This window comes from Lineus longissimus, chromosome 18 (assembly GCF_910592395.1).
Source record: "Lineus longissimus chromosome 18, tnLinLong1.2, whole genome shotgun sequence".
Lineage (NCBI taxonomy): Eukaryota > Metazoa > Nemertea > Pilidiophora > Heteronemertea > Lineidae > Lineus > Lineus longissimus.
In genome coordinates, this window is record NC_088325.1 from 9,907,363 (window position 1) to 9,926,186 (window position 18,824).

Here is an 18,824-nt window from a genome sequence, read left to right on the forward strand (position 1 = left end):
TGCTTTGGTCTGTCGTCAGAGGCACAGCGACTACCAAAGAGAGTAGGGTCCCGATGCTGTCCCAGGTACATGAGCTTCTCCACGTTACATGGGCCTGTCTTCAAGAGCACAGTAGTGAGATAGAAGCTCTACCAATGAAAAAAGGGTCAGGATCCTGTCCTAGGTAGAGAACAGGAGATATTCTCAGTCTAACATTACTTGAGTCTGTCTTCAAGAGGCGAGATGGAAGCTGTGCCAAAGACAGAGGGCGCCTGATGCGATCCCAGGTGCTTCTCCGAGGGATGGTAGGATCAAACCAGGTAGGGTGCTTTGGTCTGTCGTCAGAAGCACAGTGACTACCAAAGAGAGAAGGGTCCCAGGGCTGTCCCAGGTATATGAGCTTCTCCACGTTACATGGGCCTGTCTTCAAGAACACAGTAGTGAGATAGAAGCTCTACCAATGACAAAAGGGTCAGGATACTGTCCGAGGTACTGAACAGGAGATATTCCAAGTCTCACATTACTTAAGTCTGTCTTCAACAGAACAGTGAGATAGAAGCTATACCAAAGACAGAGGGTGCCTGATGCCGTCCCAGGTGCTTCTTCGAGGGATGGTAGCGATCAAAACAGGTAGGGTGCTTCTGTCTGTTGTCAGAAGCACAGTGACTACCAAAGAGAGAAGGATCGTTGTGGTCGTCGTTGGAACATTCTGTCTTCGCCGGACGTTTTGGCTTAAAACTGTCTTTGGACACGACAGTAGGGATCAAATCAGGTAGGATACTTCGGTCTGTTGTCAGAAGCACAGAGACTACCAAAGAGAGAAGGGTCCTGGGGCTGTCCCAGGTACATGAGCTTCTCCACGTTACATGGGCCTGTCTTCAAGAGCACAGTAGTGAGATAGCTCTTCCAATGACAAAAGGGTCAGGATACTGTCCGAGGTACAGAACAGGAGATATTCAAAGTCTCACATAACTTGAGTCTGTCTTCAAGAGGCGAGATGGAAGCTCTACCAAAGAGAGAGGGCACCTGATGCGATCCCAGGTGCTTCTCCGAGGGATGGTAGTAATCAAACCAGGTAGGGTGCTTTGGTCTGTCGTCAGAGGCACAGCGACTACCAAAGAGAGTAGGGTCCCGATGCTGTCCCAGGTACATGAGCTTCTCCACGTTACATGGGCCTGTCTTCAAGAGCACAGTAGTGAGATAGCTCTTCCAATGACAAAAGGGTCAGGATACTGTCCGAGGTACAGAACAGTAGATATTCCGAGTCTCACATAACTTGAGTCTGTCTTCAAGAGGCGAGATGGAAGCTCTACCAAAGACAGAGGGCGCCTGATGCGGTCCCAGGTGCTTCTTCGACGGATGGTAGGATCAAACCAGGTAGGGTGCTTTGGTCTGTCGTCAGAAGCACAGTGACTACCAAGAAGGGTGGTGACGCTGTCCCAGGTACATGAGCTTCTCCAAGTCTATGGGTAGGGTTGAAATAAGACATGTACCGAGAAGACAACAAATTTAATAAATATCTTTTATTATTATCATGGAGAACATGGCTGTGCTTGACAGAGCCCTCTACAGGCAAAATCTTCAATTAACCTACAACAAATGTGTAACAGATCACGTGCATCGGTACTGGTCAATACTCACGAGATGACCATGTGTGCTGCAGACGGACAAATTCAAATTCAAACTATTTATAATCGAACCCCATTGAGGCGTTCAAAGAAAACAATAACACTTCTCCGGCAAGGACGACATTCTACTAATAACAGGGGCCATTGATTTTGTACATTATCACGAGGGATCAACAATTAATTCAAAGCACAAGCATTCTTAATCCTTTAAATTAGATAATGTTCATTCTTGAATCCTTTAGATCAAATCATGTTAGATAAACATCTTATCATCGATAGCTGCAGCTCTCTTTCAACACATTAAAAATCTATCAGGGCATCAATTCCTTAAGACCACAAAACAATAACAATAACTTGACCACTCATGTTACAGGATTCCTATCATTTTCAGCCAATAATGGAGTATAAATCAGAAACTAGCACAGAGTATTAGGGACGTTTTGCAAATCTCACAAATTACGACTTACGCATGACGTACATTCATAAAGGATCTCCATTTGAATTTTGCAGTCAGCTGTGTCTGGAAGCTGACAGAATACATGATTTCAACCAATTCTAGGTTTGTTGAAAACCAGATTCAGCGACAATGTGCACAACTTCGTAACAATGTGGCCAATATGTTGCAACACCCTCAAAACTTGCTGCGTCTCAGAAAAACCAGTGGAAAGAATTGGCAAAACAACTTAACATACCAAGCGACCCTTCAAATCTCTAGAAAGCATTCAGTCTCTTTCTTGGATACAAGAATCCTCGCAATTCTAAAATCTCAAGCAGTGTTTCATCTTGTAACAAGCAACAGACAAGAACAGTCCACACGCTGGTTCATCAAACTGAATATGGTGGCTGGGCAGGGTTTACATAGGATTCACATTGTCATTTCTGACGGGTTCAAGTGTCAAGGGTCACTTGTCACGAGCGTGTTCATGCGTCACATGTCACAAGCATAGGCTTAGAAATGATTCGGGCTTGAAAACACGACATCACACAACATGAGAGCAATAAGTACCATCGTGAATGGCTGTTAAAGTGACATGCTCTAAGTGAGAATGTGAACTCTATGTAATCTTAACCAAGTGGTTATGAAAACTCTATGTAAACCCAACCAAGTGACAATGAAAACTATGAAAACCCAGCCAAGCGACATGGAAATCTCTATGTAAACCCAACATGTGGCAAGGAAAATTCTCTGTAACTTGGCTGAAATCTACTGTGCAGATGAAATTGAGGGATGAAAAGAAACTGAAGGAGTGAGTGCCTTTCAACCTTGGAAATCTTTTGAGAAAGTAATCCGGCACCTGAACTATGTGGCCCTGAACTAGTAGAATCATTTTGATGAACTAGTGCAGGCCCGTTCTCTTGCAGAATGTAGCTTATTTAGTAAACAATTTCAAACGATGGTTTTATTTACAAAATAAGACACCAAACCACCTTTTATGTAATATGCAAGCGAGCTAATGGACACAGGGTTAATGAAATTACTAGTGCTGCTGTACCAAAATTCTCTCAAAATTGGCCAAATATGTTTGACATTTTATAAGTAGTCACACACCATACATTGTACTAGGGTGAAGTTAGTTACCTGTTTCACCATCAGATGGAGACTGACTCAAATACTGGGAACACTTCAGGAGACAACCTGCTCCAAAAGGTAAAACATTTGTTACGTAGAGCTAGGAACCGCTTACAAAGATCTTATTTAGCATGTTTAGATTTGCGTTTAAATTTCAGTCAGTTCCACTCACCTGAGGAAACCACGTGAAATTGTGGAAAAAGTCGTGTGAGGAGAAACAGTTATCATAAGTTGTGAATTTATACAATACTTTCTAGTTTCAAACAAATAAACCAACTCATCCTTTAAAATGAGTACCATTGGCACTAATTTCCACCGACCAACATCATCGCACAACATCTTTGCACAATTTTTTTTCGTAAGTAAGGAAGGCAAAGTTCCTCCGTCTGATATCCTCTGTCCAAAGACATTTACAAAGTACACGTATGGGCAAATATAATTTGACATTCATGTTCGAAAGTTCACACAAAATTCTCCTACTATGGCAATCGTAAAATTAGGTCCTCAGTAAACTATAAACTTATCAATATAAATCATATTCTGGAAAGTTGCGATTAATTTGGTGTGATCAAAACTGTTGGTGCTTTAATCTATAATCTACATAATTTATGCTTATTTTTAATCAATTATTAAATTAATGAATAAATTAATCAGTTTTTTTAATCAGAGTTACAATCAATGGCACAAGATTTGTTTATAAATTTCTTTCATAAATTAGAATACTCTAGTTTCACTAGTCTAAGACCACTTCAACACAAAGTGAACACAAAGGTAGGTTAAGTTATGACCAATAAGACAACTTGGTGCCCCCGTCTCTATGACCATCAGACAACTGAGTCAGTGTCACCAACTCATTGCCTATTCAAATTGAACGTTTCAAATGGCATCAAATGACCATGTGCATGATATTTCCCATTTCTACAATTTTCAGAAATAGTCTTAGAGCAGTGAAACTAGAGTACGTTTGACAAATCATTCTTTACAGGTACTTTTACATATCAAGGGAAAATTTGGGGGTCTTTTGTTTTTTTAATAGCGAATGTCTTCGACAGCTTTTAGGCTTAGATGCATACCACTGCCGTTCCCTGTTCAGTATCTTGTCTTTAGTTTCACAGGATTGCTATACAGCTTGGTTGAATGCGGTGCTGGTATAGGTGTCTGGCTCATAATCCAAGTGTCATGGGTTTGAACCCCATTCTGGTATCTGCTTGTCCTTCACAGGTTAAGCTCAACTAAGCCCTTTAAAACCTGATTCTTAACCAAGAACAGTGGAAACTCCCTAATAGGACACCTCTCTATAAGGACAACCTTTCTATTAAGGACACTAGTTTTGTTCCCATACTGGTTGTTTCCATTCAATGTGACCTCTCTAATCAGGACACCTCTTTATTAAGGACAACATTTGTCAGTCCCGAGGGTGTCAATTGTAGTTTGATCTGTCAGATCTTAATGACAGAGGGGCAAATTTCTATCTCCTAATTTGAATGAATTCAGCGATCGATGGTTATATTCTACATGACAAATAGAATATGTCCCGAGGAGCTAATTTCATTACAAGTTTCATCACAAGTAAAATCTGCAGCACATATGGCATTTTAACCCTTACAATTTTGCAGAATATGCCCATCGTTCTTGGGGGTTAAATATGATAATTTAACAATGAAATTATAACAAAGATGTTAACAACAGTACCAATCAGGATCACGCGTGGGGTCTATTCCATGTTAAGTTGACTGGTAGTCGGGTGCGTACTTCCAACAGTAATTTCATTCCATTCCAGTCCAACTCCACAGTTGTAAGTATGACGATTTAATCAAGAGAAGAATGTACACCAATGCACACAGCACCTCTGGTCAAACAAATCAGGAACAAAATTACCACATCAGGACTGGGATATGGCAATAAAGAAATGACTTCAGGAAATATCTCCAATTGCCTCCCCTGCTAAAAAGACGCATTGCTTATGGAAACAAGGGTGTATCAACAGACTGCTTGATGATACACTTTCAGAAAAACCACAAACAAATGATTCTGAAATCACATCCGGTCAGACAAAAAGAATTTTCTAATAAAAAAAAGATGTCGCATTTTAAATCGCTCAAGTCAACTTACTATTGTTGTGCTGGTGAATTAGCAATGAAGAAGTGTTTTATAACAGTGACATTATGATAATACAATTTGACGCTGTGGTGGTGAGGAGCTGCCATGCTGTATGCTATATGCTCGTGGAGCTGAAGGTGTTAAAGTGAATTTCTGCCATTTCATCATGTGGTTTCGAGAAAGTCCTTTTAAATTCCTTTTCGGACAACCCTGTATAACAGTTATTTCAATCAGATTTTCTTTTTTGCAATAATCTGTCAACGTGAAAAACGCAAAAATAAAAGGCACTCGAACATGTCTGGGATAAACAGTAGACAGATATTTCATTCACAGATGTTTATCAAATGGAGATGGCATTACTGTTCAAGCCGAATGAATGACCATTATTGTGAAGTAAAGTAGAATGGGGTAAGTGTAGCCCCGGTTTAATTGTAGCCCCTTCCTATGATATTGATTGATATCCCAGTGCATCAAACAATGCAGGGGCTACAAATAAACCGGGGGGGGGGGGGGGTACAATTACCTTATTTTACCATATAACAAATTTTTAGGAACCGTCCAATAAATCAAATTCGACAAATTCTTACCCCTGGTGGCCAATATATATGAAGAAACACGCACCATATGCAAACAACACGTGTCACAGTAAAATGCTGCAGTTTTTACGATAGTGCCCGTCTCAATCACCGCCTGACAGTAGACAAATTGCAAACATTTCCTGCAAAAAGTTTTCTCATTTTCCTCCGCTTCTATCGTGAGGGAAGGCCTTGTGTCCGCCTGCTTTTTCCCTGACATTACAAAAACTTACAAGTATTCGATGATATGGATTTTTCCAATGAAGTAGGAACAACCATTTCATACCTAAATCCGACAAACACAATTAGATTCGAGGAAATTTCATGAGCAGAAGAAAAAATCTTTTGCACGAAATCTGAACTTTTTTTCCACCACAGATTATAGTTTCATATTCTTCACATTGTACATGTATTTCTCTCTGTACAAAAATAACTTATACATATTTTCTTAACCATATTTATACATCTGAATTTAATTACAAGGGATCATCTTAATCAAGTCACTAATTACTTTATACATGGTAATGGCACATTGGGGCATCACAATTCTTCAACAATGAGGAAGGGCATGGCGGCCAATTCAGAAAACCAGGCAGAAACCAAATTTTGAAAATTTCTCACATTCTTGGTGTGGGGTAAAAATTCCGAGCTGACACAATAGTCCCTGAAGTTTAAACCCTTAAGCCTCCCGTACAGAAGCGATTTTTGTCCCTGCGACTTGTGATGATAATCACATCTGACAAATATGTCGTTTGCAGTAGACATCGCAAGAATCAGTGATCGCCGTGACCTTTGATCAATATCAAACCCAGCGATTAACAGTTTTACTTGTTCATTTCAGTGATAATTGTCCCAGGTTGTAGCAACAAAATCGCTCGTTCGTGGGGCACTTTAGTCACAAGTGCAAGAATAATTTCAAACCTCAGACAATCATCATAAAGTGGATACTGTAAGCCCGAAAATTTCCATCCCTTTATTGCGAGTCGCGAAAAGTATTTTCGTGAGATTGTAAAAAATATTTCTGATTTTACAGAGCCCACGAAAATTTTGTGGTTTACAGAAGAAATGCACATGAATGAAACACCTGCAAATTTGAAATCTCAATATTATATTCCACGCTTAGTCTGCTGGAACAAGTGTACATTTCTTACTGGAAAATACACATGAACAATAAAGGCCATCCTTTGAATACCTTTGCTACCTGTATCCCTCTGGAATAACTAACACTGGACCAAATGCACTATAAATGCAGAAGATGGGTCATCCCATTTTCAAAACAAGGGGAAACCGAAGCTATTCTTCATTCAAGAGTGGTATCTTCCAATGAATATTTTAAAACTCACTCCAGCAGACTATTGATATGAAATCGACATGCACAATATGAATTAGAATCCCTTCTCTCTAAGTTTTGTATATGAAGCTCTCTAGAATAATTAGATTAGAAAGATTAGGGAGTCAAATCTTGAACCCCTTCCAAATTGTTGAAGAAATATGTGTTTAACTTTCTTTAATAATTTGTAAACATCTCCATATCAACACAACACACCACCGTTGCTGTAGTGACCGGAACTAGTTGCCTAGCGACCGAGTCTGACTCCCTTATCACAAGGATGGTTCGGTCGCTAAGGGCTAGTTCCTCGGTAACCAGACATCAACACTGTATTACTAGGTAACCATGATCACCATGGTAACGGTTGCTAGGTTACCCTAATAGTAACGAAAATGACAGGTAACCAGCCGCAGCACAACATCACGTCTGCTTTCGAACCACCACGGAAGAGGTCAAGGTCATGAACACAAATCCTTGCACTCAACAACATGACGATGGAACAATTACAACGTACGATCGTTGTGAATAATGTTTTTCTTCAGAAACAGGAGCACATCTCATGAAATTTCCAGAGGCCGCGAGCGAACAAGCCCACTCAACAAATATTTACACAATTTTACAAGGTCAAAGGTCGAACATCAGATGCATGTATCACAACGACAACAACGCCGACGGCCGTCTGCCCACGCACATCACTTTTCAAAACATCATAAATTCATACACGATATCAACTCGTTACATAGTCGTTTATACTGCCACGTATCGCCGGCAATTTTCTGAAATCGTAATCCGTTGACCGATGTCCCCTCGCACACTTCCATCGTCATTTGAACATCGGAGCAGTCTAAGTGAAACATGTTATCATTATGGCGGTAGGCAACGTCTTTTCGTTTCTCATCCAGCGCTCGTTTTATTTCCGTCAAAATATCCCGGATTTGTTTCGTTGATGTTAGATTTACAGAGAGCGCAAATTTCAACCCCTGGGGCATGTCCCCTAGACTATTTTTCCAGTTCATGACATTGATGCCCTCCAGCGTCGGCGACTGTACCTCACCCGGCGAGCGCAGTTTCATAAACTGCTGCGAGAGATTCATATCACCGTTTTGTTTGTTTATTGTATTGACGTCTGGATTTGACGTGGATTGCAACGCAGGCACGTGCCCGGGCATGAAAAAGGAACTCAAGTTTATCGTCTGTACAGGACTGGGAATGTCGCTATTAGGCTGAGCAATATTGTCTACATTGTTTGAGAACATGTTATGGAAGCGATGCCGGTTCGTCGGGGAGCCCATAGGGGGCGTCATGCCCAAACCGGTATGAAACAACCCCATCATCGGTAACGCCGTATTCAAGGTGGGCGTTGGTGGGTTTGACGATGACTCGACAACCTCCTCCTCCTGCTGTACCGGCTCGTTGCCCGTTTCAATTTCCAAGTTCCGTAAAGGCACTGGGTACCTCTGACTCACCGGAACGGCCGACGTAAAGTATTGGCCATTGTTGATAAAATGGACCATATTATTGTCAACGGTATTCTCACTATTATTGTCCAAACCCTCGACGGCCGCCGTGGGAACCGTCATCATCTGCCCGTGTGTATCCACGATATTAATCTGCGGCGCCACCTGTGAATATCGGCGCTGGCATTCCTGATTGGCGCGCTGCACTGCTGCAATTTCCTCCTCATCCTCGGTCAATGTCTGCGACAGGTCACAGCTATCGCTAAGATCTTCCTCGATCATTTGTAAATTCGCCAACGGCGGAGACGCACCCCTAGGCATAGGTGGCACCACCGGGTAAATCGGAAACCCAGGCGAAGGCGACTCGACTGTCTTTCTATGCGCAACTAATGGCGAGTAACTGGGCGACGCCGGTCCGGCCGATGCCAACGGGCTCCGTAGACTATGTGTGGGCGGGCTACAGGAACGATACTGTAGGTTCAACCGCTGCAACTGATGGTAGAGATTCGCCGTCTGAATATCTGATGATGATGATGATTGTGAGTTCGGAGACAATGGTCCAGATGGTGACGGAATGGGAGATGAAATATGCGGACTCGCAAGATTTTTCTGTTGTTGTTTTGGCGTGGTTGGCTGCGATGCTGACTGCTGAACGTGGAGCGACGCCTCTTGTTGTTGCTGTTGTTGTTGCTGTTGTTGTTGTTGTTGTTGTTGTTGTTGTTGTTGTTGTTGTTGTTGTCGGAGGCAGTCCAGGCGGTGTAGCTCCTGGAGTTCTGCGAGGCGTTCTGCGTCCGTCGCCTTGACTTGTTTCTGAAAAGATTTCTTTTGGAAATTATGATTCTGAAATTATTTTAAAGGCAGTCTAAAGACAGGTAGGCTGAATACGCTCACACAAAGTCCCTGATAGAGGTCTCTCGTACCTCACAGATCTTTGAAACTATTCACTCTTGTATGAGGATTATTTTAATCGAGTCAAATATATCGTCACCCAGTCGCCAAACTGCTAACATTAGTAACTTGCAGACTTGCAGACTCCCTAACTACTACCTATAGTCCCGCCATAAAAATGAGGTACACTCTTAAAGAGATCCAGTTGTCGCAGCGAAACATGGTAAAAATAACAAAATTGATGATTACTTCTTATGCAGCTCATTGGCTACATAATCAACTACCTGAGGGGAACTCGAAACTGCTAACATTTATCAATGGAAGCTTATTCCCGTCTTAGGTTTTAACCAGGCCGTTCAAAACTCCCCACGTTTATAAGCATTTCGCTAAGGGTTTCCTTTAAAAGAGAGATGAAAATTCTCGTAAAGTTTTTAACCTTATGAAAGCATCAACAGGCAAGATGATTACCTGTAAGCGCTGGTACTCGGCCTGTATTTCCTTGAGGCTGCTCTGAAGACCGTGACCGAGTGGCTGACTCCCCATGCCCTGATTGTAAAGCTTATCCAGCTGTAACTGCTGGTACTTCAACAAGTTGGTGGCACCATCACTTGCCCTCCGCACCGGTGAATAACGCTCGTTCGGAAGATGCAGCGAACTTGTGTCTTTGTACGATTCTCGACCTTGAAAAAAATCGACATTTTTTTATTTCGGAAAGTAAACTTGGCCATTTTGTGTTGTGTAATTGTTTGTGAAAGATCATTTTCAGATTCATGAACAATGGTTTTGTTAAAGGGATACGCAGTTAGTGATTTCTTGTGGTCCAGGAAAATAGAAATGCAGTTATACACAATGCCGTGGGGCAGTTATTATGCATACGAATTTGCTGAAACTTTGTATTTATGGTATTTGTCTATCTGTCTCAACAACGGCATTCTGAAATTTATATCAAGTGCGTATTTACACAGTTTGAAATTTTCAAATTCAATTACAGATTACAAATTTTTAACCAAGGCGCAGGCCTTTAAAAACTAGCCACTTTATCTCGCAGTCAAGGAGTATCATTTTTATCAAAAAGAATATCAGATACTCCAGAAGACTATTTATCGGTAGCTCTGTGATAACCAAAATTAGATATCTTACTTGGGGAACGTTCAGAAGGAAAGAAGAAGCTCGTTTTTCTCGTCCGCTCAGGATTTATCGGCTGCTGTTGCGCAAGTTTCTGCTGCAGTTCAAACGGAACCTCGTGACTAGGACTCGACATCGCTAGTGTGTGCCGCTTGGCTCGACCTCTCGTTTGGAAATATCTACAGCGAATGAAAAGTTTGGTCACTTCTGTGCGTAAAATATTGTTAACGGAATGGGTGAAAATGTTACGAACAGTTTCCATTCTTGACAATATGTGACCAGTTCTAGCAAAACCAGTCGCATGTCGCACATAAGATGAGCCTAGATGACACAAGGAGATATTAGAAGAAATTGATGTCGTCAGATTTCACAAAAGGCAGACAATAGTGAAATGAACAAACAGTACATCTCAACCTGCCAAGCTCGAAGCGACATGCGACTGGTTTTGCTGTAACGGGTCACATATGGTCTAAGGAGCCGCTGTGGAGCAGTGCTCAGACTCGTGACGAGCGGTCATCAGGTTCCTGGTTCAATCTCCGCTGTCGGCATGAGACTCAAGGAAGGTCTCTTTGTTTTAAATGCCTTAGAAATGCTCAGATTTTGGCGCTGGTTAAGCGGCTCATCTAAGTTCTATTACATAAAGGTTTCAGGACAGACAGTGTTAAAGTGAAAAGTAAGATGATTACCTATATCCTAGTTGATATCAGACAATAAACCCAAAACTTTTTTAAAAATTCTTAAGAAAGAAAAGAGCTTATAAGGATAAAACTACTCTTTTCATTTACTCTACTGGACCATCCCTTTGAAATAAGATTTTTTTAAAACCATTGCTTTAGACTTAAAGCATCAACCAGATCACTTGAACCCAGCTCCTTTCATCTTCAGATAGACACTAGTTAAGCTCTAAATCGTCCAGGAGGGGTACTAGTTCTTAATGACTGTCTACTAATACATAAGCTGTTTCCAATCTACACGGTGGCCCGGAATTAATTTCCCTCACACAATGGATACACAATAGAATTCCATTGTGCAAGGGAAAATAATTCTGGGCCACCCTGTAGTTCTCCAACCTAATTGTCAATAGCTAAGATACCACAGATTTATTTGGGAGCCATCTGATGGCCTAAGGATAAAAAGATGAAAGTCAAACGTAAATCTACGTCTCTGGCGGTCATCTGCTGACTTTTCAAAACGTAGATTAACGGCAATGGTGGTCAAAGCGTTACTCTCTCACCTGGCCACCTCCTCAGAGTCCGGTTCCTGATCCCTGTCGTCCAACTTGGTACCAGCGGTAGCACCGGCCGCACCAGCAGATGATCGGCGCATCGCCTCGGTCGCAGAATGCTGAACCTGGAAGGAATCGTGGAGAATGCAAACATGTTTGACGGTAAAGTGATACAATTCCATTGGCCCCATTCAAGGCAAGGCAGAGTTCAGGGTACAGGATAAATTCAATGCAAAAGAAAATTGTAACTTACATTTATAGCCTCTGAACTCCGTGGCGAGGTATGTAGATCTTTGCTAGCACTACTCTGGGAATAGAGATGAATATTGGCACCGCCGTCCGACGCTCGTCGACCAAACTGATTGGGATCACCTGCAGAAAGTGAAGAAAGTGACTATTTATGTGATCATAATCATCATTATGTCAGATTTACAAGTCCATAACTGGTTAATCAATTTAACCCTGTGGGGATCTTTTACCAGACAAAACACTCAGGCTTTAAAACTCATCCGACAGACTCACCGGGACTCGAACTCAGGCAAATTACCATGGTAGCCAGTTGTGTTAAACAATGGAACCTCTCTGGTAAGGTCACCCTTGCATCAGACACTATAAACTATGGTTCATTTCTATCAAGGTGTTTTAGAATAAGGCGTCCATTCATCGAACGTTTGAGAAAATTTCAGTGCAACGATGGCAACCAGTTGTACATTTCAGCACTGTGGTTCAATAATCTGAACCTTTCGGTCTCGTTTCATTTTGAAGGAAGACTTACTACTGTACTGACCCGTCCCAAGGACCAGGACGGCTGTTTGTTTCAAAGGAAGACTTACTGCTGTACTGACCCGTCCCAAGGACCTGGACGGCTGTTTGTTTCAAAGGAAGACTTACTGCTGTACTGACCCGTCCCAAGGACCAGGACGGCTGTTTGTTTCAAAGGAAGACTTACTGCTGTACTGACCCGTCCCAAGGACCTGGATGGCTGTTTGTTTCAAAGGAAGACTTACTGTTGTACTGACCCGTCCCAAGGACCTGGACGGCTGTTTGTTTCAAAGGAAGACTTACTGCTGTACTGACCCGTCCCAAGGACCTGGACGGCTGTTTGTTTCAAAGGAAGACTTACTGTTGTACTGACCCGTCCCAAGGACCTGGACGGCTGTTTGTTTCAAAGGAAGACATACTGCTGTACTGACCCGTCCCAAGGACCTGGACGGCTGTTTGTTTCAAAGGAAGACTTACTGCTGAACTGACCCGTCCCAAGGTCCTGGACAGCTGTTTGTTTCAAAGGAAGACTTACTGCTGAACTGACCCTTCCCAAGGACCTGGACGGCTGTTTGTTTCAAAGGAAGACTTACTGCTGAACTGACCCGTCCCAAGGACCTGGACGGCTGTTTGTTTCAAAGGAAGACTTACTGCTGAACTGACCTGTCCCAAGGACCTGGACGGCTGTTTGTTTCAAAGGAAGACTTACTGCTGTACTGACCCGTCCCAAGGACCTGGACGGCTGTTTGTTTCAAAGGAAGACTTACTGCTGTACTGACCCGTCCCAAGGACCTGGACGGCTGTTTATTTCAAAGGAAGACTTACTGCTGTACTGACCCGTCCCAAGGACCAGGACGGCTGTTTGTTTCAAAGGAAGACTTACTGCTGTATTAACCCGTCCCAAGGACCTGGACAGCTTTTTGTTTCAAAGGAAGACTTACTGCTGAACTGACCCGTCCCAAGACCCTCGACAGCTTTTTGTTTCAAAGGAAGACTTAGAGCTGTACTGACCCGTCCCAATGATCTGGACAACAGTTTATTTTAGAGGAAGACTTACTGCTGTACTGGCCCGTCCCAAGGACCTGGACGGCCGTTTGTTTCAAAGGAAGACTTAGAGCTGTACTGACCAGTCCCAATGATCTGGACAACAGTTTATTTTAGAGGAAGACTTACTGCTGTACTGACCCGTCCCAAGGACCTGTGGAGGCTTGAGAAGGTGGTGATCCTTGATGGAGAAGTTCTGCAGTGGCTCGTTCTGTACCAGTGGCAGGTTGTGGGGCAAGTTTGTATGCGGCAAGATGTGAATAGGATTCAATACTGACGTCTGCGGAAGAGTAACCATCACCTGGTGGTGCGTGCCGTGACCTGAATTTGAAAATGAATTAGAATTCTATTACGTTGAACACCAACATGATCGCTCAGCTAGAATCGTCACAGGGCTGTCGCCGAGATATCAGAACCTTTCACCTGTTAGGTCCCAGGTTTGATTCCTGGTCGGTCCTGGTAAACTCATTTGATAGAGAGGGCACCTTGGACAGCTTAGGTTTCCTAAAACTTCACATTACTGGCCTAGTGACTCACAATCCTGCAACAGTGGCAAATGACGAGGTACTCGAGTGTCTACCTTGGATAGGATTTGCTGCACAATGCACAAGGAATCTTGCGCTGACGTCTCATTCAAAGGATCATGCCATCTGGTAAGAGACTTGCCCATGACCGCAAACTCGCATCTGTGCGGGGTATCGACCCTATTTTAATGGTCAACTGACCTGAGGGGTCGTCCGTCGGCTCATATCTGGGATCACCAATGCTGAAGGTGTTGCGTCGCATGGCGTTAATGCGGGCCATGGCTTCAGGCAACGGTTCTTCATCCGAGTCTGACTGTTCCTCACCCTGGAAAGGAATTCAGGAAATATGACATACGAGGTTCTGTACTGGTCACAATTGACATACCTCATGTTGCGTGAAGAGAATGCACTCGGGAATGCTCGTAACTGGACATTTTAAATACAGATTTCAGATGTCATTTTGGAAAACTCTTGCTCAAATCAAAGTGTACCCAACACAGAGAAAGGCCTCCATTTTGACTGTGCACTGCGTGTCGTCTATATCTCGATCTCAAAATCTAGACTGCTTTGGCCCTGTGTACAATATCTGCAACACTGTAATTTCAGTGTATTAGAATGCCGTACCTGACCGACCTTCTGATTTTTCTCGTTGAAGAACTGCACATGTGGAATGGTGCCGAGCGCGGGATTGAGCAGGCCTTGGTGACACGAATCCATTGGCACTTCAACTCGCTCAACTAAAATAAACAGATTCATTAAATGATATTGCATGTATCTAAATCACGTATCATTTGTCTTCTTCGATTTTTTAAGATACTGAGTACACACATACGCATAATTAATATGCAGCGATCGGAAAATTGATACACACACCAATGGCATACAGATAATGCGCAAGTAGGCATTAAGACTAGACTACTCGCATCACCTGGTATCAGACATAGAAATCAGACATTCATGAGCCAACGGAAAATATATCTGAACAAACAGCGTACCGTACCCCTTTTAGAAAAAACAAACATGAGAAAAATAATTTATTTTTACACTTTTCCCTTTTTCTCCCTTTTTTCCATGTGAGAAAAATGCTGACTTTTGCCAGACAAGGTCACACAACGGGTTAAAACTTATTGCACCATCACAAAAGGCTTAATTAAGATTCCCCTTTACAAACTGAAACCTACCAACGCCTGTTGTGATGCTGGACCGTCGTTCTGTCCGGGTAACCATGGCAACGTTCGGAGGAAGACCTGAACTATTCAAACGGGCAGGCAGCGACTTCTGGTGTTTCTTTAACTTGTCCAACAATAAATGATAGATGGCGCTGTGGTGATCGTATGCTTTGTCATGGACAGACTGAAAAGGAATCGGGACTATCAGGCTCAACCCATAGGCAATGATCACATTTTTAAGGTTTTCAGGTTTGGCCCCCTGGTGGCCAAGCAGGGAATCAGATTGAACTGAACTCAAGTCCCAGAGATCACCTCACTGCGTACATGTGGGCCAAATATGAGATCAGTGGTCACTGTAGTTAAGAAATGTATCAAAGTTGAAGCCTAATGACCAATTTACGCTTGACCTCTGTGACCTTGAAAAGTAGGTCAAATCAAAATCTGTATGATATGTGATGTATCTTTGCTTAGAGTGCCAACCAAAAAGATATTATTGAGACAAGTCACTAGTAAGCGAAAAATTGCACTTTTTACCTTTAGACTTGGTCCCCTAGTGGCCAAGTCGAGAATCAGATTGGACATAAACCCAGAGATTATCTGACCTAGAGGGTCATTTGTATCAAGTTTCAAATTCTTAGCTTTAGTCGTTAAGAAACATGCCAAAGTGACACTCTATTGTGGCCAATTTACGCCATTTGACCCCGTGATCTTGAAAAGTAGGTCAGGAGGAGGCATAACAAACAGGCAAAATGTGCGAATGTCAGGCGGACATCATTCTGACATCATTCAAGCAGACAGCAGGTTAATATCCACAGAATGACTTCAGGCCGACACTGTGCTGGAGTAACCATGAAACTTATCAACAAGTTATCACATGGGTCATCCTTGGCTCCAGAAAAATTTGTCTAGAGAATTTTCCTGGTTGACAAATTTTAAGGAGTGACTTTTTGCGCAACCATCAGCAGTACAAGACGTCAACACATCCAGTTTCCACGAACTGCATTTTTTCACAGATATCATTGCTGCAGGTCGCACATATCACTGGTGCAGGTCGCACATATCACTGCTGCAGGTCGCACATATCACAGGTGCATGTCGCACATATCACTGCTGCAGGTCGCACATATCACTGCTGCAGGTCGCACATATCACTGCTGCAGGTCGCACATATCACTGCTGCAGGTCGCACATATAACTGCAACAGGTCGTACATATCACTGGTGCAGGTCGCACATATCACTGGTGCAGGTCGCACATATCACTGCCGCAGGTCGCACATATAACTGCAACAGGTCGCACATATCACTGCTGCAGGTCGCACATACCGTCAATGTCTTCTGCCGGTCTATTCGTAATCCCTCCATGTGTGAGAGAACAGTATCGTTCAGAGGGTCCGCCTCCACTTCAATGTCCGTATTAAACTCGTTAATCAATTTTTGAAAGTTCGTATCCTCTTCACCCATTTGTATCCATTTGTGTTTTATAATCTCATGCATTCCGAGGCGTTTGTTTGGGTCGATCACAAGCATATGGCGGATTAAATGTTCACATTCTGAAAAAGAATGAGACAAATCGCATTAATAATCAAGGAGTGCTCTGGTTGGTTAACAGGGTGTCCCAAAATGACTTTAGGGTTTTGACTGTTTCTCATTTTGTTTAAAGGGTAACTCGTGTCAAATTTCACCATATAATGTTTTAGCTGTTTTTGACAAATGACTACGTCACTTTCTCATAAAACGGTAAGGTATTCGAATCGAAATGCACATTTTCTAGAAATTGATGGTTTAATCCCGCCCGGACGGCTCGCTTCGATGCCGTTTTCATTGATGACGTCACAACATGAAAATTTTCGCGGTCGCGGTGGTTTACATTCAGCGATTTTATAATAAATCTAATCAAAAATGGAAAACTTGAGCTTTACATTTGTGATCAACAATTAAAAACGGACGTATTTCCGCAAAGTTGTAAATCACATCATAGTATCACTTTAATGTTCATTTCGTTTTAACCTCTATACCCCCAATTTTCATTATGAACTCTTCTAACGCATTAACTGGAAGACTCCATGCAGGGATATGGGTTGAATAGGTTAATGTTAAACTGACTTTGAAATGGATATTTTCAGCATGCACTGGATCACAGGCATATCCAGGATCTCCAGAGAGGGGATCATTTTTATAAAGTTCAAAGGCCATTAATGATAAATTACGACATTGAAAGGTTTCTCGGTAAATTTGAAAGAATTTCCCCCCTTGCAGGTGTGATCTCCCCTGCGTGGTCGACAAGAGGTATAACAGAGGTTGTGACCGGGTCCCGACACCCACTCCCACTCGAGGTGACAACCTTTCCATGTATTACATCAAATCCTATAAATTTGGTTCTTGTGGGTTGAGTGCAACCTTGTTTTTCACATCTCAACTCCAACTCCAATGCCAACTCTGTATCAAATCATAAGTAGACGTAAGGATTTCCCGCCCTCCTCCACCAACTCGGATGTGAAAACGACTTGACAGCCTTCAAGTTGTAGGCGACTTCCCACCCCACTCACATCCCGAGATCAAGCTTTACTTTACTCGGATCAGTTGTTCCGATAACTTGACACATGTAAGTGTGTTGTATAATTCCAAGAAAACAGATTTTTAACAAGTTCAATGAAGTGTGTTGTATAATTCCAAGAAAACAGAGCTTTAAACAAGTTCAAGGAATTCAAAAAAACTTTCTAACACCTTGGTTTAATATTCTATACCAATTTTACGCTGTTAGACATTACAGTAGAACCTCTCCATTATGGACACCCTCAGGACTGAAAAGTACTGTCCTTAATAGAGAGGTGTCCTAATTAGAGAGGTGTCCTAATTAGAGAGGTCAAATTGAATAGAAGGCACTAATTTGGGACCAAAACTAGTGTCCTTAATAGAGAGGTGTCCACTAAGGGAGGTTCCACTGTACTGCTTTAAAGTGTTTATTGTGAAATTTATTAAACCAGCAACAGGAGAAAAATTACACGGAGTGGGAGCAACTCAGATTGGGAGTAACACGGAGCTGTAGGTGGGTTAATACCCACTCAGCTAAGACACGAGGCTCCACACTTTGCACCAGTACATAACTTACCAGTTGACATAAAGAAAGGTACTCTAAATCGTCCCGACAGGACCCTCGAGCGGAGACTTTGTAACGTGCTGCCGTCGAAGGGTAACGCACCGCAGACCAGAACATATAACACCACACCCAGACTCTGCAACGGAAGAAACACCATGTTATCAGAAGGGCCTGGGGGGGGGGGGCGGGCGGTTACAATACCATGAATCAAAATTCGCTAGGCTTTTATTTTAGTGGATTTGAATACTGAAAGGAATTTTGCAGTCCATCAAACAATGCCAAAAGAAAATGTGAAAATGTGCTTTTTCTGCTTCACAAAATAAAGGGGCACTAAGGTTTTCGGCTCAAT

General features: G+C 42.5%; 1 protein-coding gene across 2 annotated transcripts in view; it reads right to left on the minus strand.

The window, feature by feature from the left end:
- Positions 1-5,010: 5,010 nt before the first annotated feature.
- The window catches only part of LOC135502199 (serine/threonine-protein kinase SIK3-like), a 53,602-nt gene continuing 39,788 nt past the window's right edge, over positions 5,011-18,824 (minus strand). Inside the window, exons 5-15 of one of the 2 annotated variants that reach the window (XM_064794837.1) lie at positions 18,488-18,611; positions 16,702-16,928; positions 15,389-15,560; positions 14,832-14,944; positions 14,409-14,532; positions 13,825-14,004; positions 12,131-12,249; positions 11,887-12,002; positions 10,668-10,831; positions 9,996-10,207; positions 5,011-9,449 (exon numbers count right to left, since the gene is read on the minus strand). In XM_064794837.1, the coding sequence (XP_064650907.1) occupies positions 7,890-9,449; positions 9,996-10,207; positions 10,668-10,831; positions 11,887-12,002; positions 12,131-12,249; positions 13,825-14,004; positions 14,409-14,532; positions 14,832-14,944; positions 15,389-15,560; positions 16,702-16,928; positions 18,488-18,611 (3,111 nt within the window). In that variant the 3' untranslated portion in view covers positions 5,011-7,889. Of the gene's footprint in view, positions 9,450-9,995; positions 10,208-10,667; positions 10,832-11,886; positions 12,003-12,130; positions 12,250-13,812; positions 14,005-14,408; positions 14,533-14,831; positions 14,945-15,388; positions 15,561-16,701; positions 16,929-18,487; positions 18,612-18,824 lie in introns of both variants that reach the window. The other variant, XM_064794836.1, reaches the window with a different exon arrangement.